This window comes from Coturnix japonica, chromosome 4 (genome assembly GCF_054131305.1).
Source record: "Coturnix japonica strain WE chromosome 4, WE-NBRP24, whole genome shotgun sequence".
Lineage (NCBI taxonomy): Eukaryota > Metazoa > Chordata > Aves > Galliformes > Phasianidae > Coturnix > Coturnix japonica.
In genome coordinates, this window is record NC_140666.1 from 55,511,270 (window position 1) to 55,534,714 (window position 23,445).

Consider the following 23,445-nt stretch of genomic DNA (forward strand, 5'->3'; position numbering starts at 1 on the left):
CTGACATCACATAATTTATTTCAACAAGGAAGAGAACCAAGAGAAGAAGTGAAGATTTTAACAGATGCTGAACACTGGCAAGGGGATTCTTTGTACAAAAGTAAAAATTTCTTTGTCTGGAAACATTAACTACAAAAGTGTTTGTCTTTACTACTCGGTTTTTCATTGCTCTGCTTTTACCAGTTTGGCAATACTTTATGCCACTTGGATTCTGCCAGCACTGCTAGCCTTCACTACCTATTCAGCAAAAACTTGAAGCTATTGTCATGTTTTCTGCTCATGTTTCTCTGTAAAGAATTCTAAAAACCAGCCATATTTCTTCCATATCTTTCCTTAAACTCCACCTAGGCCAAGATAACTTAGACACTTAGCAAAGGGTAAGACTTGTGTATGCTTCTTATTGCACTAACAGTGACTTGCACTATACAGCATAGAGGCTGTCCATACTTTTGCGATACTTACATCCTGTAATTCTTACTTGGCATTTGACACCAGTGGACAATATAGAGTTCTCAAATTTTGGGACATTGCTAACTTCTAAAATTGTAGACAAATAGGATTGCGCTTCTACTAACTCTGCTAGTGTTTTCATTGTTTCACGGCCTCTATCCCCTAATTAAAACACTTTCTTTTACAGTACCTTTCTATTTAAGCTAAAGAAGATTGAGGCTGTTCCTTCATGTGAGCAGAAGCCTTCCCTTCATGACTGCAAGCAGGATGGAAATGGAACATTAGAGGAGTCCTGTTGTTAAAATGCAACTCAGATTCACCACAAATCCGGGAAACATTTCCAGTGTCTGTATCTAATTACACTCTGGGGGGATTTATTTTTTTATTGTCTAACAGGCATGACTGAAGGATGAGATAATTTTTTATGTTAGATTTTACTTTTTTCCTTATGGAGGAATTATGACACATAGCATCCATATTTGACTTATCAGGGAGAACACATAACAAGAATGAGGCAAAGACATTATCTCAATGACAGTTCCTAGTTAACAAGAAATAAAAAATAAAATTAAAAAATCTAATGTATTTAATAGGTTTTACTCAGTTTTCTGAAATGTGCCCTAAGTGCTCTTCCTTTTGTCAGCTCTCTTTAAAGCTGGCATATTCGCTGAGTCAGCAACAGAAAATATATGTTTACTTTAGCTGCACATATTTTAACTAGTGAATAACAACATCTTTTTCATATTTAACAATTGTTTGAATAATTCAAAAAAAACTAATAAAAGCATGTTTGCATTTATTCCAACTGTTTTGACACAGGGGAAGACAAATACTCTGATTAAACAATTCATCAGAGCTAATAAAACTAATATTTATTTAAAATGAAAAAGAAAATTTGGCTATTCTCTGTGATTCTCTGAAGTGCTAAAGACCTGGGAAAACATGCTTATCTTAGGAAGCAAAAGCCAATTATCAGCAGAACAAAAACATAACTTAGGAATGCTTTTCTAGTTTGTCACTAGAGCTGTTCTACACAAGTATTTGAAATATAAGACTTCTATAGAGCAAAACTATAGAATCTTAAAATGATTTGGGTTGGAAGGGACCTGAAAGACCATCTAATTCTAAGCCCCTGCCATGGGCAGGGACACCATTCACTATATCAGGTTCTAGGGCCCCACCCAACCAGGCCTTGAGCATCTTGGAGGAGCACAGATAGAGATGCTCCATCTGTGGGACCTGTGCCAGGGCCTCACCACCCTTATTGTGAAGAATTTCTTCCTAATGTCAAATCTAAATTTCCCCTCCTTTAGATTAAAGCCATTACCACTTGTCTTACCATGGTACTCCCTGTTCAGATACTGGAAGGCTGCTATAAGGACTCCCCCAAAGCCTTCTCTTCTCCAGGATGAAAAATCACAACACTCTTAGAGTCTCCTCACAGGAGAAGTGCTCCAGCCCTCTTATCAACTTGAGTTTTGGATGATCCAACAGTGTTCAAATTGCACATTCTTGTTCTTCCCTTTTAATCTAAACTCCATTTATTCTATATCTCTATTTATTTCTCTGTTATCTCTATCTAGTGAAACCAAGCAATAGATGGATGTAAGCACAGTGAGGCAGTGCATGTTGTATTTCAGCAGTGGTGACAGTGGGTTACCTCTGCTGCTGCAGCTCTCTACAACTGCAGAATGCAATCTCTTGTTCATTACTGACAAAAATACACAGATAATATTGTGTACATTTCACCAGATAATGGTGACTATTTGGGTTGGAAAACGGTGTTTTGTAGCTGAGAATGTTCTCAATCAGTGTTACTGTGCTCTTTGTATCTGTTATAGTTCCCACAGAAGTAAATAGGAGGCATTATTTTTGGAAGAACCTATGTATTCCAGGGTATCAAACCCAATGAATGGAAAAAACATCTCATGCATAATATACCAAAAAGACTCCAAACCCATTCTGCCTCCAGTAATACTCCAGCTTAGGTAAATGGCGCAGTTACTTGAGTTTTTAGATTTCGTCTCAACTGAAATACTGAAAGAATTCAGGGTATTCAGAAGAACATGAATTTAGTATAACACTAGATAATTAATAACAGGTAGCATTCACTAATTATCATTCATCACCTCAAGCTGATGATATCACATGTATGTCCTTATTAAAAAAAAAGTCAAACTTCCTGTGAATAAAATATATATTTTAAAAATGTAACAGGAACAGATATCAACTGCATGCTGTTGAGTTAGATTTCAGCTGATTCAAGAGTTCCAGTTTTTGTGGTTCTTTATACTCATCTTTTAAAACGGTTCCTCTATTATTCTAATCTTGCATTTGAAACAATTTCACAAACCTACATTCCTTCATCTTAAAGAGTCCTGGAAAACCTAATATGAAAGGTTCAAAGGAAGGGCTGACAACAGCTGTAAATCACAAAATATAGTCCTTTTACAAGATTATTATTTTTAAAACAAAACCTGAACATCATTAAGAGACGTAATTTTAACAGATTGTTTAAACACTAATGATGTTGCTCTGAGGTAATCACTCTTCATAATCCTACTCAGTGAAATGAACCAAATTACCTTTGCAGTGTGATGAAGTGAAATGCAGCTGACAAAACACAGTAAATCAAACAAAAGAAAGACTCTCAGTTTCCAGGTAAGTCACTGTAAGGATCTACAGCTCAAGTACTTGAATTTGCAATGAACAATGTCTATCTCGGAAAATAAACATTTCTACTCATATGCAGTGCTGTGTTACTATTTTTGTTTTTTACCAGCTATGCAAATTCAATTAGGAGACTGTATTTTCATTCCAAGAGAAGCAGCAAGGCTATGTTTATGACACACTGAATTAAAAATCTGCTATTTTGGCTGTCTCTTTTTGGTGAGGCACTCCGGTATTGTATTCATAAAGAAACAGTTTCAAGCTTTATTTTTACATTCACTACAGCTATCTTTAATCATATATGAATCAGAATTAAAATATCAAACAGCTGTGCAATCTTTCTGTTGGTAGTATAATAATGACATAATAGTCGCTATGACAAGCATTCTCAAGCAATCTGTATTCTGATATCTGCAGAACCTATTGTATATTAAATTTGTAGCATTTCAAATATGCTTCTGCAGACAGAAAAACTCAAAATATACTGATTATCAATTGTGATCTTATCTAATAAACTCCACTGAAATTCAGCTCCAAAGATATGTTGGTTTTTAATTACATACTTTAGTACCATTTGTTTTCTGTCCTGACCAATTAATCTCAAGACACTTAAATACTTCTTGATTCTACAATGGCCAACTGATTTTAAAAAGATCTGACTCCCAAATATAAACGCCTACTTCAGTGGTATTCTATTTTAAAATTATTTATGTTGACAAGTAGTTTAGAGGAAGCTCATATCAGATGCCAGATTTAATTCATGGCATGAAAGAAATCCAACACTTCAAACTGTAACAGTCTCTCATCACGTTTTCTTAGTTAAAACATTTTTTTTTTTTCCCCAAGTGTTATCATGCATAGAGCTTTATTTTTTAGCTGACATAAGGCTTAAACATTAAACTTTAATACCAGAAAAAATGACCTGGACATTTCTTTAATGCTTCAAATTATAGTCTAGAGGCAAATGCTGCTAGAGCTAATGAAGTGTTTTGCTTAGTGGCAACTTCAAACATGCAACAGACACCCATTTAAACTCTGGAGCTAATAACCTAAAGAGTTACAGGGGATAGGTTCCTTAGAACTATTATGCCATGCTCCTGGCAAAATAATCTCATGTAATAATATAAGATAAAATAAACTCCTGGATTGTAAACTCAATTAGAACCGCTTATCAGTTCCAAGTAATTGTTCCTGACCTGAGGCTCAGTACTATATTTATGAGGTTCACACAGAAGACCACATCAGTACCATCTACATCAGGAGAACTTTCACTCTGAATGCTGCAGTAGCTGTATCTTAAATGAAGAAGTCATGCCTTTATTCAAAACCAATTAATTTTCTCCTTTGCAATAAAGTATACAACATCTCCAGTACTAATCTGGTTTAAAAAAATGCCCTGAGCACTTCACTGTTTACGAACAAGTTTGGAGGAAAGACTGAACTATCACTGTCACGCCATAAAGCAGGGCTGTGCCTACCTGGTCTGCCCTAATGCATTTGAGATACTCCTTAGAAGAGGTAATGGAAGTTTTAACTTCTCTAGTCAGTCTCTTTATCATATCTCTAGAAAGTGGCCATAAGTAATGGTTACAATTGTTCAGACTGGTAATACTCAGACAAAAATGTTTTAATTTCTTCTGCTGTTTTGTACTTCTGGTGCTTTAAGCATGATAGGAATATCTGAATTAGATATCCTAAGTTTGTTGATTTTTAATTTTTTTTTTAATTATTATTATTATTTTTTTTTTTAAACACACAATGAATACATGAGAGAAAGGTTATACACAAGAAGACTGAAACCCTGCAGGGGTACACACAGTTTGTAACTGGTGCTTCACTGCAGTAGTAAGAGGTGCTAGAAGTAACCTTGTATCAATATGCAATAGCAAAGATCCTACTCCATTCTGTTTTGAGAAACTGTCATCCAAAAATTATAAAGATCAGGAGTTCATTCTCTGATCAAATCATTTGGAGAGTGATCTGAGCTTCTCTAGAAGCTCCACTGCCAGAATGGAGTAGCTCTCCACTGACGGTAGAACGAGGCTCCAACCCTCTCCTCCATCCATAGCTACCCATGTGACAGTGACAGACACCTGACATACGGTGAGAGGAAACCCATCAGAATATATGAGCCTGTAGCAACTTCTAACACATTAAACTTTAAAAGCAACATTTTTCCTACATAAAATGTACACTATACACCTACTTCAATAAGCGTTTTTGAGTTTTTTAGTATTTTCAAAAAACACTAATTTCTTGAATGTTCCTCAAATTCGAGGATAATAACTAAAGATCCTCAAGTGCATCACTGAAAATGCTTTTGAATGCACACAGGAACCACAGATGGAGGACGATTCAATCACACTCAGATTATGCCAGATCAGAACAAAACACGTGTGCACACGAACTTTAAATTTACAGGCAATTTCAAGTACAGCTGTTTTCCCAAACCTCACCCTAAGCAATAAAAGAAGATTAAGGTTGGAAGTCTGTCATGCTAGAATAATTCCAAGCAGACAAATTCACTGGGCCAAGGTTTTGATGGCATAATTAATAATGACAAACCAAGTAGTTTTCTTCTCCTTTTGGGGACATCTCAGTATTTCCATCCAACCCCTAACTCTATATGCTACAGGGGTCGTAGCACTTTAAGAGAATTTGCAATCTGAATCTGTTGATATTTTTTCTTAGAACATCTGAAAGCATCCAGACTCTTCACAGGAGGAGTGAGACAGGAATTTCATATAATTTAATTAATAAATACACCCTTTGATGACTACAAATGAAATACACATCCTTCCCATGTGAAAATATAGATTAGAGCTTTGTCATAATGAAAACATCTGTCTGTTTTTCTAGGGGTAATGTAAAACAAATACTGGGGAAAAACAAAAAACAAACAATAACAACAAACACACACACACACACACACACAAAAAAAAAACCAACACCAAAAATACTCAGAAGAAGTCAGAATTCTGCAGCCATTTCTGTTAATAAAAAAATAAATGGCAAAGGGACAACATATACAGGCTTCATCATTTTGCCTGAGTTTTGTTTTCTTTCTCATATCCTTCATCTGTTTTCTATGTTGTATGACCGTAAGCAATTTTGGGGCAGAGGCTGATTTTCTTGCTTGGCACACTCCTAACAGACTCAAAATGCTACCACAGTATGCACAACAATAACAAGAACAGAAAAAGTCAAACTTAAGCATTGGAAATGATTTCTACATATTTAATAAATTAAAATAGCTCTGGCAAAATCCTTCTGTTCTAATGCAAATCAGGTAAGAGATTTGCTTAAGGACAGCCAAAATAAAATAACACTGTGGGCACCTGGTCTTCTCAGTTTTCATAACTATAAAAGTGGTCTTTTGCATGACTCCTTCACCTACAGGGAATGCTCATATTCAGATAATTTATCTGGAATGCATCTTTTGCTTTAAAAATACATTTCTGCCCTCTTTCCCAATCTGACTGAGATGAAGAGAAGTAAAAGTGTACCTGTATACCCAGTTTTGCAAATACAGTTGAAGGTTCCAGGGAAATTCTGGCAGGCAGCCCCATTTTTGCATGGATTGGAAAGGCACTCGTTGACGTCCCTCTCGCAGGCCATGCCGGTAAAGCCATCTGGACAACTGCATGAGAATCCCCCCACCAAGTTGTGGCAGGTCCCATCGTTGTGACACGGCGAAGGGAGGCACTCATCAATGTCGATCTCACACAAGGTGCCTTCGTACCCTGGCATGCACCTGCACATGAAGGGCCGGAGGGGCTCATTGGCCACGATGATGACAGGGATGCTTTCATGGCTCTTCAAAGCTGGGCCTACGGCCAGCCTCCTTATGCAGCTCCCTCCATTCTGGCATGGGCTCTGCAGGCACGAGTTATGATCCACAGACTCAATCCGCACCCCACTCTGCCGGAAGAGAATGTCTTTGATACTCTCGAAGAACGTGGCAACACCACTGGGGTTCACATACTGGTTGCCGCTGCGCTTGACAGCTGCCATCAGGAAGGTTTGGTTGCTTTCCTCATACAGCCCATAGAGCTGCACGGCAGTGCCCAGCCCTGTCAGCTGTGAGCTGGCAATGCGCAGGAAATGGAGGTAGTGGTTCGTCAGAAAATCCTGCACAGTATGGACATTCAAGCGGAGAAGGATGCTGTTGTCAATGGTGGCATTGCCAAAACCCACAAAGAAAATGCGGACGCTGCTTGTGACGGCACCATGCAGGCCATCACTGCTAAGCACAGCCAGGTCAAACACCCCATCTGTGGACCTGGCTTGTGAGTGCAGTTCACAGGTGCCTCCAGGAATACTGAAGAGGCTGGTGACTCCTGAGGTGAGGGAGCACTGGAAGCTGTCTAACACATCTGGGTCCTGCGGCTTCACATTACCCAAAATTCCTCCTGGGAAAAGGTTGCCATAATAGTGAACATAGATTTCTACTGTTCTGGGCTGAGATGGGTTGTCATTTTGGTCTATTACCTTTATCTGCACAGTTCCTGTGGAAGACATTTGAGGAATGCCAGAGTCTCTTGTAACCACTGACAAATAGAAATCACTGATTTGCTCCCTATCGATCTCCCTTGTTGTGGTCAGGACACCGGCAGTACTAAGGCTGAAGTAACTGGTTGCAGGGCCAGTGCTGAGTAAGTAGTACGTAAAGGGGCCTTGGTTTGGAGGGAGATCAGGATCAGACGATTGAAGCATCATTACCAGAGTTCCCGCGTGATTATTCTCCATGACTTCTCCCTGGCGGGTGGACAAGGTGGGACCATTATCATTGATATCCTCCAAAGTTACCAATAAAGAGGCACTGCCTGTTGCAGAAGGTGTCCCTGAATCAATAGCCAGCACAGTCAAGTTGTAAACAGGCAGGGTTTCTCGATCCAGTTCTGCAGTGACAGTGACCTGTCCTGTCTGTGGATTGATGGAAAAGGCACTGTTGTCATTACCTGACCCAATGAAATAGGAAAACCGGCTCCAGCTAGGGACAGAATCTGAATCAAAGGCACTGACAAATGTGACATGGGTGCCCGGAGGAACACCCTCACTAATTTGTATATTGTAGGTTCCTAAAGTGAATACAGGAGGATCATTGGCATCCAGTACAGTGATATTAACAGTTACTTCATCTATATCTGCACCACGAATGCTTCCAAAATTTTTTGCAAGAACTTTCAAAGAGATTCGTTCTTCTTTTTCTCTGTCAAGAGGCCCTGAAACATAGATTTGGCCACTTCTTTCATCTATCTGGAAGCCCTTCTTTCTGCTATTGCCAAAGATAAGATAGTGAACTTCTCCATCAGTTCCCAGATCACGATCGCTTGCAAAAACTTCACCCACAATGGTACCTTCAGACGCTGCCTCAGAAACTTCAAAATAATAAAGTTTGGACACAAAACGGGGCACATATTCATTAGTCCCTTCTAACTGGATGTTGACACTGGCAAAACTGCATCTCTCTTCATCTGGAACATTAAAAGCCTTTATTGTTAAATGGTAACTTTGCTTTGTTTCATAATCTAAAAATCCTTGGGTAGTGATTGTTCCTGTATTGGGGTCAATGACAAAGAGGTCACTATCCGAGGACTGGAGAGCATATGCAATCACAGCATTAGGTCCAGAGTCAGCATCACTGGCATTTAAATGAATAACAGTTGTCCCACTTGGGGCATTTTCTAATACGTTGGGAAAGTAGTCCTCAGGGCTGAATACTGGGGAATTATCATTCACATCAATGACATTAATGGTGACACTGCAGAAGCCTGTTCTGGACACCCATCCTCCATCTGTGGCGGTAACAATTAGCTCATGCTTTTGGCATAACTCAAAATCAAGTGGCTTTGCTAGTGTTAGTGTACCAGTGGTTGTGTTGATAGCAAAGTTGCCAGCCTCATTTCCGGAGGAAATATTGTATCTGATTAATCCATTCATAGCGGCATCTCTGTCTCGGGCTGAAACTGTCCTGATCACTGCTCCAACAGAGTGACTCTCTGGGATAGTAACACTCATATGGCTTTGAGAAAACTCAGGTGTGTGGTAGTTTTCCTCTGTTACAACTATTTCAACAGCTACCTCGGATGACAGTGGAGGATTACCTTTATCCTTTGCTTTTACTTTAAACAGAAATTTTTTGTTCAAATCAGCCATTAGTGAAGATGACACAGAAATCCAGCCTGTACTCTTGTCCAGTCTGAATTTATTAGTTTTGCTTTCATCAGAAATGAAGTACTCCACTTCAGAATTCAAACCAAAGTCTTTGTCATCCACTGCAGTAACTTTAATTAAGTTTGTGCCAGCTCTCACATTCTTAGTAACAGGCGTAAAATACTTAGGAGAAAGGAACAGTGGTGCATTGTCATTGCTGTCAACGATGTTAATTGTGACAGTTGTCTCACTCAGCAATGGAGGACTGCCGCGGTCTGAAGAAGTCACAATGAAGCTGTGCCTGTTTATGTTGACATTGCTTGAACCGCTTGAGTTTTGGTACCTTAAATACTGCTTGTTGAAAATTTCCCCTGTAGTTGCATTGATACGGAAGAACTCAGATTGAGATTTTATGAAGTAGAAGACATGACCGTTAGATCCTTCATCAGGATCAGTGGCTGAAACCTGAGTGACTTTCAACCCAATACCAGGGAGCTCAGGACACTCCAAGTAATAGGATGGTTTTGTAAATCGTGGAGCGTTGTCATTGATATCAGTGACAAATATGGTGACGTCTGTGCTCACTGTCCAGCCAGAGTCATGTGCAGAAACTCTTATTCTGTAGCGATCTGTATCCTCCCTGTTTAGCAATCTGCTGACTGTGATATCCCCAGTGCTTGGATTTATGATAAATGGGAGACTTGTGTCCCTTATGGAGTACCTGCTGATCGCATTCATGCCGATGTCTTCATCTGAAGTTGTGACTCGGGTTACTGTAAAACCCAGAGGTGCATTTTCAGGCACAGAAGCACTAAATATCTGGGAAAATCTTGGAGCGTTGTCATTTTCATCTAAAACATTAATGATAACTTTGACGGTTGTGCTCTGGAGCGGGGTGCCTTTATCTGAAGCTTTTATGGTTAGTGTGTATCGAGACAATTTCTCCCTGTCCAAGGGCCTGACACTCCTGATCTCACCAGTGGCTCTGTTGATATTGAAACTATTTTCTGTATTGCCCTCAATTATTTCATAAATTAACTGTCCATTTAGACCACTGTCCCTGTCAACAGCAGCCACCGTCAATAACTTCCGTGGGGACAGATTCTCCACTATTTCAGCAATGAAGGGATCTTGCTCAAACTCCGGTGCATTATCATTGACATCTACAACTGTTACTTCCAATTTCTTATACGAGGAAAAGGGAGGAAAGCCTGTATCTCTGGCCTCAATCCAAACCACATATTTCTGTATGGCTTCAAAATCCAAAGCCTGGCCAACAGAAAGCTGTCCGGTTACCTGATCCACTATGAAGGTGTTGCCCAGGTTCCCACTGGCAATATAGTAGGACAAGGAGCCTCCTCTGGCTGAAGATCCAGAAATGGTGGTAACAAGTGTCCCAACTGCTTGGTTTTCAGGAAAAGTGAAAGTCTCCTGTTCTGCTTGAACTTGAGGAAATTCTGCTCTGTTCACAAACCTCACAGTGACAGTTGTAGAGTCTGTCTTGGGGTACCGGCCGCCATCCCTCACGTGGACAGAAATGGTGACTTCAGACTCTCCTGTCAGCTCATTGGCAGCTAGGATTGCCCCTCTTGCTGAATCAATGTGGAATTTCTCTGAGTTTTTCCCCATGAGGGAATAATGGAGCTCTGCATTGGAGCCGGCATCGGCATCAGTGACAGTCACTGCAAACACAAACGAACCTGAAAGAGAGAACAAAGACCAGGCAGTTGATGAATGAATGCATCAATTGTGGAAAACACCATGCCAGCTTTTCACTCAGAAATATGTGTGAGGGTATCCCCTCTGGTATTCTCCTTTGAGGAACTTTCTCTTTCTCATTCTGCTCTGAAAGCAAACTTCTTTTACACAAGATGTAATGTTCAAGATGGTAAGCTTAGGAGCCCATGAAACATGCATATGTCCAAAAACCATGGGTCTGAAAAGCAGGTCATTGCATTCAGGGAAATGCACTGCAGAGATGTCAGTGGCTATGTGCACTGGCAACTGAGACTGCAATTTTTTGATAGTCTAGCATCCCATTTCTAGAACATCTACATTACAAAAGCCATAACTCAAGGGAAATTGAAAGTCACTTATTTATTTATTTATCTCGTTTTGCTCGTAGTTTATCCATGGTAACAACAAACAAACAAAAAGCAACAAATAAGCAAACAAATAAACAAAAAAACCACCCCAAAATAAAATTATTAAAAACAAAAAACAAAACAAACAAAAAAAACCCCTCAACACTGTAATTCTATAATTATCAAAGTTAAATAAGTGAACAGGTATCACAAGTGGAAATTTACTCTCATGATTTGCTCTCCCTCACAATTTTTTCCTCCTATTTCCTAGATGTTGTGGCTTTGTTACCATTAACCCGTAAGACTATTTAGAGGGTAGTAGACTAATGGATCCACATTTTTAAAAGCATGCTGATTATCTGAGATAGGGGTAAAATCACACCGAAATAATAAATTATTACACACTACTGCAATAACATTGACAAATTATGTTATAGGTCTTTCAAATTTACATTTCCCAGACAGGTCAACCATATGGGCACTTTCTGCATTAGGACCTCTAATTGCATGAATAATCCAGGGTGTCCTTTTGCACTGAATAGTAGATCTAATCCATAGCAGATCTTAAAAATTTGATGCCGTTCAATCAATTTGCAAAATATCCTGTTGATGTTTTACTATTTAAATTTAGAAAATGCCTCTTCTGTACAAAAATCATGTTTTCAGCCTGTTAAGGCAAAATCAATTGCAGGCAAGAATGATTTTGGCAGTGTCCCCTTTAAACTTTACTTCATGTCACTATCTGTCATGTGCAATAAGTGCAATTACTTGTACTCCAGATGAGAATATTTAGGAAAGCAAATTTTCAAATTCATTCTGAGACATAAAATATAAATTTTTGATTCAGATAATAAAATGTTACTATTAATTACTATCATTACTTGTTCCCATTTTTAGCTTCAACTATATAAAAAATTAAGCTTTGTTTTTTTTTCATACTGCACATTACAAATTCTGTGGTCAGAATAAAAGCAGAACTCTTGAAAAAATTTTGAGGGTTTGTTTTTTTTGTTTTGTTTTAATAGTTGTCATGACTGCCAGTAATTGTCAATAGCCTTTCAAAATAATTTGAAAAGATATGAACATTTCCTTTTAAATGAAAATAAACTATCAACTGAGGAATTTGTAAATAAAAAGCGCATGTATTTCTAGCTTTCTGCTAAGTTAAAAAGAGTAAACATGGCTCAGGCTTTCTATGCATTTCTAGTTATAAGGAGTCATACAAATTCCAAAAACAGTATTGCCAGAACACTTCAATTAAAAGTAAGTATGCTCATCATAATCACATTTAAAGAAACAATCAAAAAAAGAACCACACAAAGGCACTGTACTCCAGTCAGAATACACAAAGATTCACCAATGTAATAATAATATACTTTCATTATGCTGTTCTGGAAACAGGAAAGAAATATAAACAAATTCATTCTTCCATAAAAAGAAGAAGTATTTGCAATTGTTTAAAATTTAAAAAGAGAACCCCAAGACAAAGAAATACAGCTTAATTTTTTATTTTTATTTTTTTTTCTCTTGACAGAAAATTTATTTTATAAACCAGTTGTCTTGGAATCCTCTCTGTAGGCATCACATATCCACATATGTAAATGCATATGAGAATGGAGAATGATGACTTTCACAGCTAACTACTACGACTGCAGTTTGGTTAATCTAAAAAACAGTGATCATCTTTAAAAACCTTTTACTATGTTGACGTACTAGAGGTCCCAGTATTAATCTGTTTTAAATCTTGGATAAGTCTCAGTAGTAGAATCCGTTGATATATTCTCCCTATCTCCATGCAGAAATTAATTTCTGTATCAAGTGAAGTAACTTCAACTTACGCACTGTTTCAACAAAGGAAAGGCTGCAGCTTGGTTTTACTTTACTTTACAAATTGTCTCAAAGAAACACAACATAATTAACATCTTTTATAGAAAATACAGAAGTCTTTTCAGAAGGTGTTGACACAATGCTCTTTAAGATTTGCTCAAGACAGCAAAAGGATATCTACATACTCAAAGAGGAAAAATAGGCTACTGCCTTCCCAACAAAATAATTTGTACATCTGTTTGTCTATTTTTACAGCTCAGTCTATTTTAAAGCTCAGTTGCTCATTTTTGCCATCTTCTTTATAGAGCTGCAGGAGTGCAAAATGGATTTAGGTGGAAGAAATAAACTGAAAAAAATTACTCGTATGTAGGTCATATATCAGGCTTTGCCATTATTTCTATTCAAGACAAAGACAGAAATTTGACAAACAGCTGTAAAGAACTATATCAGAAACATTCTTCGTGACATGGCTTTGCATTTAGTTTGATGTTAATGCCATCTGAAGTATCCTAAACTATCATAAGCATAATCACTGATAAGGTTACCTGAAGCAGTAGGCGATGGAACATGAGTGACATAGGGATGGTGTTGAAATTTGGGAGGGTTGTCATTCACATCAGCAACAGCAACAAGCACACTGGTGGAACTGGAAAGAGCCCTGGGGTAGCCCCCATCACTTGCCACAACAATTAATGTGTAGTTCTCTCTTGTCTCTCGATCAAGTAGAGCGCTGGTGATGATCTGTCCTGTTGATGGGTTGATTGTGAACTGAGAATTGCCACCAGTAAGCTTATAGCTGTTTGAAAGAAAAAAAATGAAAAAAATTCAATTAGTATTTCAAAAGGCAGCCTGCTGACTTCAGATAACAATATTTTTTACACTCTTCAGACCACCGTGCTAATGGATATTGACACTAAGATTTTAACTGTCTATCTGTCTGTCTTCATTTCTCTTCCATATTTTGAGACTTCTCAAAAACGACATTTCTGGGGATTTCTAAATGTAGTTGCTTAAGACAGAGAGATTTCTGATAAATGAGTTTCAGACTGAGCCTCTGCACAGCTGGGCACTCTCTCAAAATCACAAGCAACCTGCTATAGGCAGCTTCTTGTACAGATTTCTGTGGGCTAATGCATGAAGTGTTAAACCAAAACACTGACATGCCCTTAACTGAAATTACAGAATATAACTGGACATAGCACTATTTTCAGTAATCAAAGGGTGATTTTTACCAAAGTATATGAAGGTTTATATTTCATATTTTCCTAATACTGAGCTAAGTTTTGCTATTCTAGATTTCAGTTTTAATTTATAGTAAATCATAGCAAATCCATAAACACAGAAGTATCCTAACAGCAGAAAACGAGGAGCAGAATTTGACAAATACTGTTTCTGAATGTGAATGTTTGTATGTTTGTAGGAGTGTAAAAATGTGATAGGAAATGATTGTGTGCCTACTGTACCTCATATGCCTCTGTCTTGCTAGTGTAGTGAATTTGTCTCTTCTCCTTGAGTGTCTATATACCTACTTTTAGTACAAAATGAATCTCAAAGGCATCTGGAGCACTAAACTGTATTTTTAAAGGTAATTGGTTAACATTAAATTTATTATTATTTATTATTAAATTAATTCAGATTATGGAATTTCTAGGGGAAAAAAATGAACTGGGTAAAATGAGAAATTCTCACATTCAATATTATGGCCCTTACAAAATCAAAGTTCAACTGTGATTAGTACTGCTTCTTCAGAGAAGCTTGTTATAGCACAGTAGCAACTTTGTTTTGTGGCACACAATTCTACAAAAAGATCCAGGGAAAATCTGTTATCATGAAAAAGAGTGAAATCCACATCATCATTTCAAAATCTAAACAGGATATGACAGAAATAACAACACAGGCCAGAAGCTTTTCCTAGAGGACTGATAGCCAGTCTGTCTAATAAGCTGTGGCAACCTCTCATGTTCAGTCATTAATCTCTACAGAATGCCAGAAGCACACTTTAATTGCTTAATTATAATTCAATATGATGGCCATATGTAATTATTCTTCAGCTAAAGAAATGTGCATCTAGAGTGGAAAGAATGCGTAGGGCTTAAAGCACCACTTGAATCTCTGTAAATACCAGCAGTATGGACACATTTCATCTGTGATCTGCAGTGTTTTAACAGTATGAGACATCACAGAAGAGTCTCTCTAATGTGTACTTCCATGTACAAAGAATGACTCGTGATAGCTTTGGAAAGACACCTTGAAAGACACTCTAAAAAACAAGGAAGACAAACTGCATTTCCCAGGGGATATTCTGAGTTATATATACGACTACAAATTAAAGCACACCAAGTGGACAATATAAGTTTCCATTTACAAAAAGTTCCAAAGCATGTCAAAAGATAAAAACCCCAAACTGTAATTCTAACAACTAGTATAAAAGAAATGTGACTGAAGTACTCAGTCTTAGGACCACTCTATGCTGATCCTTCTTATCTATACTACCTTCACCAATATTCAAGAATGCTTTACCAGAAAGAACCTCAACAGCCCATTAGCCTCCTATAATCGGCTATCACCAGAAATAAGAGAAAAAGATTTAGCAAACATGGAATTGTAACTGTTTTGCATAGGAGTATCTGCCTTTTAAAGAATTAAGTCTTTTTTTTTTTTTTTCTTTTCTTTTTAAGGATATCTTCACATAGAAATTCATATACCATCCAGAGAAATCAAGGATTTGGTTTTGGAATGTGCTCTAACAAGACTGAGAAGGTATTCTGAGTGTGTGGCATCTCTGACAAGAAGCACTTAGGTATTCTGGTCCCTCCAATAACTGGAATTTTTGTAACACCAGTCATCTTTTAAGATTTGTATTATTTGAAATTCTAAATCTGGACAAAATCTGTCTAAGAAAAACAAAGTATATGCCTGAGTTTGAGAAGTACAAAACAAAATCTCAAGGCAAATTAAAAATTGCTACTTATGAAGAAAAATCTATTCTTCTTGAGATAAATAGTGAATGACAAAGACTAATAGCTGGAATATTCAAACACACTAAAAATGTGAGAGCACGCAGATAGTCTTTAGCTATGGGGTGCAAACATCACAATAATACATGCTTTGTATGGTATTCTTTTTCCTATGAAAGCATTCCAGAAATAAGTTCCTCTGAGTGAGAGTGAATTGAATTAAAAGTTTTATTGTTTCACAGTGTAATAAATGGTAATTTTTAAACTGCCAAAACACAAATTTTGTATTTCTAGGTTTTAGCTAGTGGGAAAGAAAATATCACAGTATTTTGTACGTACTTGCTTTGCTATAACACAGTTCTGCTTCACTTTATTTCTTTTCCTCCATTTATGAGAACAGCGATATGCACTTTGAAGTATAAAATGAGATAATAAATAAATAAGCTACCTTTATATTTTGACTTATAATTTAGAAAACAGAGAAAGATGTGTTTCCAGCAATAAAAGTTAATTTTGAAGAGACAGTCTAAATGTTACAGTGATTAATGTCTTATAAGAATCTCCTTTTTATTCCATCACCAATAAATTACTTCACAGTGGATAATCTCTAGCTTGTCACTGCCACTTAGCATCTTCATTATTCTTGTTCACGGACTGGTAATGGCCAGGGTTCAATCCAGAGAACAGTTAAGAAATAGAGCTGCATCAACTAAGGAATGCAAATAAGTTGATATTTAAAGCAATAATGTCAAATTCCATCTTTTGTGTGTTTGTTTGTTTTGTTTTTTGTTTTGTTTTGTTTTTTTCAAATAGGATACATCTCACTTCTGGTATTGTGTAATTTTCATTCCATAAACTGGGCTCTAAACTGAACACATTAACTGACTGTAGATTTACTCATGGAACATGACAACTTTATGTGAAAATTAAATTATCCTTAATTACAAGAACTCAGTTCTAAATGCTATGCTAAATATAAGGTTTAAAGCCTTTCCAAAGCATACACAAACTAAGGCTAGTCAGTAACACAGATTATTCACAGCTTATAATATGCTTCTTCATTCAGAGGATGTGTATGTCAAGAGTGTAGCCTGATGTGCTTAATCCATTTATTTTTTTATGTGGAGTTTGAGGGTTTGTTTTCTATTTTTTGTCTTCAGCTACCATGAAGAAGAAATCTAGACTCAGGTCTAAATGGAACTCCAATTTATTTTTAACTTATTAGAAAACTAAAAACAAGACTGTAAGTCTTCTCATACTTAACAAATTTCTAAAAAGCAAAACAAAGGTCAGATTTGCTGAAAGAATGTAGCCATACACATGCTAATATCCTTCTGCAACTTAAAACTTCATGTCATATTGATTATGGACATTGCTAAAAAAATCTTCAAGTGAGGCATGAGGTGGGACTGCATTCAGCAGTGCTAAGTGACTTACCTAATAACAGCATTTCTAGAAGCATCAGCATCTGAGGAGTTTACTAGCAAAATATCTGTCCCTGTAGGTGCATCCTCAGGAACTGTAGCAGAATACATATTAAAGGCGAATGTGGGGACGTTGTCGTTGACATCATCCACAGTGACAGTGATGGTTCCAGTGCCAGTGAGGGCAGGAGATCCTGCAGAAAAGTAGGATATAAAATGCTAGAGGTTACAAATACTACAGTGTTAATCTGAGGTCTGCCATTCCCAATTTAAAGACTAATGCTTGAACACGTCGTGGTACACAGAGCTAGAAAGTCAATGAGACATATAGGACAGGGTCAGATTTCTCAAAGGCATCCTGACATAAAGTACAAGTTGTGACAGTCAAAAAAAAAAAAAAAAAGTTGTTTTTTTTTATACTTGCCTCATCTAATTTCAGCAATTTTTGTAATACAAGCTCAGTGGAAAAAGATGGTCTTGGAAACATTCAGAAGCCTTCCTGTAACAATTAGGACCAATTTGAATATGTGGTTGCCTTTGAGAAGTTGTTCAAAGGTGGCATGCTGACAGCCGCGAAGACTCCAGCCCTCAATTTACTTATCCGCAGAACAAATAGAGTGGAAACGGTGGCAAACCCCAGCCTCTCACACAGCACTTCCACTGCCGGTCACACCCTGACCTAGGAAGACCTTCTCCAAAGGGTGAGAAGGTTGCACAGTTTCCAGACTTATGCAGTCTTGATTTCTCTCTAGAAGCATCCATCTACAGTAGCACAGTGCTCACTCTGATGTGATACTGGCTTATAGGAAATCAGATCAAACTTTTTTAACCTACAACTTTTCTTCTTATTCTGATATTTAACCCTGATACGTGCAAACAAGTAAGAAATAGTACGCATATTCACAAGCACACTCAATACTGATTCTCTTTACACTTTCCTATTGTTAAATCATAAGAAGACACTAAAAAGCTTTACAAGTTCATGATGGCTTTGCCAGTTTATTGCACTTTTACTGAGCCAAGAATCAGCGTAACACCTTCTGCTAACCAAATTCTTCACCAAGGGTCCCTCAAAATGTGGGATTCTGCTTTTATTTGAATATGTGGGAAAGGAGAGAGAAGAGCACAGAACTCACAAGGCACAGCACAAAGACAAATGGTGACCATGCTTGATTTACCCAAGATTGCATCCCTTTCCCCCTCAGTCTCAAAGAGATACAATAATTTGCCATTTGCTGGAGCAGGGAAAAAGTAATGTTAATGAAATGCTTTGGGCCAGCACCCCAGAGACTGATTCAAGCCCTTACTGAAAGGCAAGTTTATTAGACTGAGCTGTCACTTGATAAAATACAGGCAGCCCCTTGTGACCATCCTAATCCCTCCATCAGAGCAGACGGTTGGGTCGCTGCTGCACGAGGTCACTGCTAGGCCTCGGCCTCTTGGGGCTGGGAAGGAGGCAGGCTCTGCTCTTGCATCTCACATGGTCCTGGCAAGGGCTCCAGACACAGAGCTTCCGTAGAAAAAAACAACTAATGGCCAATTTTCCCCACTTTTAACCCTTGCAGTCTAAAGGAGTACCATAGCCTCTCATGAAGAAGTTGAGAGCAGCTTCTGCAGGGGAAGGAGTTTTCTAAACACAAAATACTTCCAAGTAACTTGATGCAACATGCAAACAAACCAAATTAATGATCTCCTGAAGGAGATGAGCTATAAATCTTCCCAAGCTCCCTTTGAAGCCCACCAAGAAGACAGGCCAGATCATGATGCTGAGAAGGAAGACATGAGCCAGAGGAGAGGTTTCCCGCCATGTCTGTGCACAATGGAGCCTTTTCTCTGCTCCATTCTGAAGTAATTCATTCTGCCAATTAATATACTTTCAGTCAGGAAGGATACATTAAAGCACTAAGTTTGACTCATTTTTCACTCCTTTTTTCTTCTTCTTCTTTTCAATATTGTCATCTAGCCAAATGCTTATAGATAAAAAAGGCTGCAAAAGCATTCCTGATTGCTGAAATACTGCCCATGGAGTGTTTATTATGACTGCATTAAATGAAACGGAGTCCTCAGTGGCATTCACTGCATGTGTCATCAAGCTCTGGCCTTCCAAACACATTTAATCCACATCCATCTCACAGCTAATGAAATGAAAAGTCAAAGTTGTTAAGTTTCACAGGTGATTAAACAATTTATGCATAATTCAGAAATTAACCTCGGGTAAGTCCCATTCAAAGAGCATTAGTAATGCAATTCAGTCTGGAAAAGAAAGCTAAATTTCAGCAAAGATGTGAAACTCATTGTCTTAAATGCATTTGCTCACACAAAGAGCCAGTGACGGAAAATTCAATCTGTCAGCTTCTTCACAAAAACAACTGCATCAGAAGCTGCTCCAGAAGGCACCATTAGACATAACCCAATGGTAGCATGGTGGGATGAACTCAAGAGCATTCCTTGACGTAAGGAGTTGGAGCCAATGCCATGGTGGCTGTACTCACAAGGCTTCCCATCAGCATGGAGGAATGGGAAGAGTACTCCTATGGGAAAAGTAAGCAAATAACAGTAAAGATTTTGTATTAGCACAGTACTCTATCAATTTGGTCTGACTGCATATGTATTATCTATCCACGTATTCCTTATTAATGCATCAGACTTATCAAAATAAGAGCACTTGAGTGAATCAAAATGGCAAAACTTGGCTCTTTGTAAGACACTTGATGGCCATTACTCCCATTGGGTGTGTCTACAAGGCACAGTACATGACAGTGTGGGCACATTTATTTTAGTCTTAGAGGAGTGAAAGTACCAGGCAAGGTTGAGCATACTAATAAAATTAGCTAGGGTAATATAAGCAACACAGATCTCATTCGGTGCTAGCTTGAGGCTCAAGAAATATCCCAGAAGTACAATATTAATTCAGCTGTTTGTAACATCCAAAGCCACTGCTTTTTGTCTCGAAACCAAAAATCATTCTCATTTTTCTTAGATGGAAAAACTCACGCATCTACATTGCTTTCCTGTCTACACAGTTATCCAAATACGTCCTTTTTCCTCTCTAAGTAAAACATCACGTCCACAAATTTATTCCTTTATTGTATTACGCTGAAAGATAAAGTTGCAGCTTCACTGAGCTCTCAAAGCTTGTATTCACTTGAAATTAAATGACTAGCTCACATTTCTGCAGTTACTGAGAAATATAAGAAGAGGAAATTACAAATGAAGTAATTTTCAATGGAAAAGAAATAGCTTGGGGCCAAACTCTACTATTCTCGGTGAACTTCCAGTGAAAGTTCTGCTTGCATAAGGACCACAGAATTTGGCCCCTGGTTATAAGTAGGTTTCATAAAATGTAGATGTCATATTTGTGGTAAAAGAACTACTTTCCACGGTTGGGCTGAGTTCCCAGATTTCTTAGTTTTGCTTCAATAGCAAATCTTACTCAAGTCAGTTATTCTAATTATGCTAGAGCATTATCCTTCTTGTGTGTGTGCTTTTCACATTGTGCTTTACATTTCACATAAATAAGAGTAGTTACATTTGAGTAAATTCTGTTGTATTAATCTAACATTTGGATTGCACCCAACCTGTTTTTGATAAACCAGACCAGTTTACAATCTATAAAATTGTTATACACAGTACATAAGACCTTGTATTCTCCTACAAACAGCTCTGAGTAACACAGACATACACTTTTCTTTTACTGCACTTGCAGGAAAATTTCTACCAAACTTTCATAACATTTTAAACTATTTTGCAGCAGAAGTTGTAATTATTTCTGTCAGACACCTCTTATTTAGAGCATTTCTCTAGAGCTATACTAATAGTTTTTTAAGTTTAAAAACACAGGCTCTCACAAAGGCTTAAAACATCCACGTTGAAAAACCATTTTCAAGACAGATAGGGAAACAAAGCAGCCATCAAATGATTAATAGCCAGAGAATGTGAAGTTAACTCAGGGAAATAAATGGGAAAGATCATACTGACTGTTCAGTGAACATCAAATCTTTAAAACTTAGAAGACAAAACTCATATATAATTAATATTATTTTGAATTTTCAATATTTGTGCACTGCGGTCTGTCTTTATGAACAGATCAGTTTATTTTCAAGGTGACAGCTGTACATATACATTAAGCAGAAAGCCCCACAAATGTCCACATGTCATTGTTGAAATAAAGATTAACCTGGGAGAGTGTCAAAATAGCAATGCAGAGTTCAGGAACAAAATTGCTTCCCACGGATGTTCTTCCAAAAATTTAAGCTTTTTGCTTACATCTGCTAAGTAAACATGTGTCTGGGGATGAAGAGAAGGAGCAGACCTTGGGAACCTGCTCCTTGGAGGCCCATGGTGGAGAGCAAGTTGCAGGAAGAGGTTATGAGAGGCCACCTCATCCTAGGCTCGCTGTGGGATGCAGCTTCCCTCTCTGCAGAGAACATCTGGGAAGGTGACAACGACATGGCATAAGGGGACTGTGGGGAAGGCAGGCAGGCAGGAGCAGAACCTCCCTCTTCTATTTCCCTCCTCTTTTGCCAGCTTCAGCAAGGCAGGACTGGCAGAGATCACCAAGAAGGTCCCCCATATGCTACTGCTCATCTCTGGCTGATAGCCACAAGAGTATGATGCCAAAAATGCGTCAGGGTAGAAACTGGCCCCTTCAACTTTTTGCTCCTACCCTCCAAGAGAAGAGAGAACATCCTCAGGTCTTGAGATGCTTCAAAAACATCCACAAAAAGATTATGTTATTGGAAAATGTCCCAGCTGTGTGGCACTGGATAGCTTACAACAAAAACTAGAAATAAGAGAATGTGTTTAGAACATTATCCTCATATTGTTTTAAGTATTAATGGATCCTCAGTCTTGCCTGTGCAGTGGTCACTGCAAAAGACAGTACAACTATAATTTCTTTCAGGAACTAGGAACTCAAATTTTTTGCCAAAAATAAAATGTCAAAATGAAGTACTAGAAAACTAACAATCAACTTCAGTAGAACACTATAGATAAAATTAACTAAAATTAAAATTAAATAAAATCCATCTCAAAGACTAATCAAAACACATACAGCAGGCAGTTTGTGATAAATTAAACACATAATTATCCTGAAAATTGGAAAGCAATTTAACAGAAATGGAATTTTTGCTTCACTGAAACGTGTTGCTTTGCAACAAAGCGGATTTCACTTCTGCAGTCAGTCAGTGAATTAGTCCCAGGGCTAGAAGTTGTATGCATTATTGTAGAGCACTAACTTTATCACACAAGTAAACAAGGCCTTTCTCATGACAAAGGAGCCAATCATTCCTAATGCTTTGATATGCAGATAGAGTGTTCTGAGCTTTACAGAGGGAGGAGTATTTAAAATGGAGATGGATTAAGTTAAAATGCAACTAACTTGCACTACACTTTTAGTATACAAAAAGCTTGATTTGAAAAACAAATGAATTTAAAATAATTTATCTACCTGAAACACAAAAGAGAGTGTATATGTAAATGAGCAAAAGAAGTAGCTATTTTTACAAGATTCTGTCTGCACTGAGCACAACATAAACTGGATGTTGGGCTGCTGATACAAGCAGATGTCAGTCAGCAACTTGTGGCTGTCAGGTTTTGTTCTTCCAAAGCCCAAGTGTTTTATCTCACGTGCTTCAGAATCTTCGGCACACACTGGCAATCTGTTAAGGTCTAAAGCATAGGTCACTGGAGATAGGGTTTAGGAAAGACGTGTGCAGCTATCAAAGATTACTCAGCAAGAACTGCATTTAAATCCAGAGCAAAACGGTTGCCTTTTTCCAAGGAATTTTCACAGGAAGAAGCTGTAAGGCTGATTTCTTACAGCTGCCAACATAATGCTCATAACAAGACCTGACAAATGACCACCTGTAAGGGAGC

General features: G+C 37.8%; 1 protein-coding gene across 1 annotated transcript in view; it reads right to left on the minus strand.

The window, feature by feature from the left end:
* FAT4 (FAT atypical cadherin 4) overlaps positions 1-23,445 on the minus strand; it is a 130,916-nt gene that overhangs the window by 21,337 nt on the left and 86,134 nt on the right. The window contains exons 8-10 of the mRNA XM_015861904.3: positions 17,582-17,762; positions 13,733-13,983; positions 6,627-10,976 (exon numbers count right to left, since the gene is read on the minus strand). Of these exons, the coding sequence (XP_015717390.2) occupies positions 6,627-10,976; positions 13,733-13,983; positions 17,582-17,762 (4,782 nt within the window). The remainder of the gene's footprint in view (positions 1-6,626; positions 10,977-13,732; positions 13,984-17,581; positions 17,763-23,445) is intronic.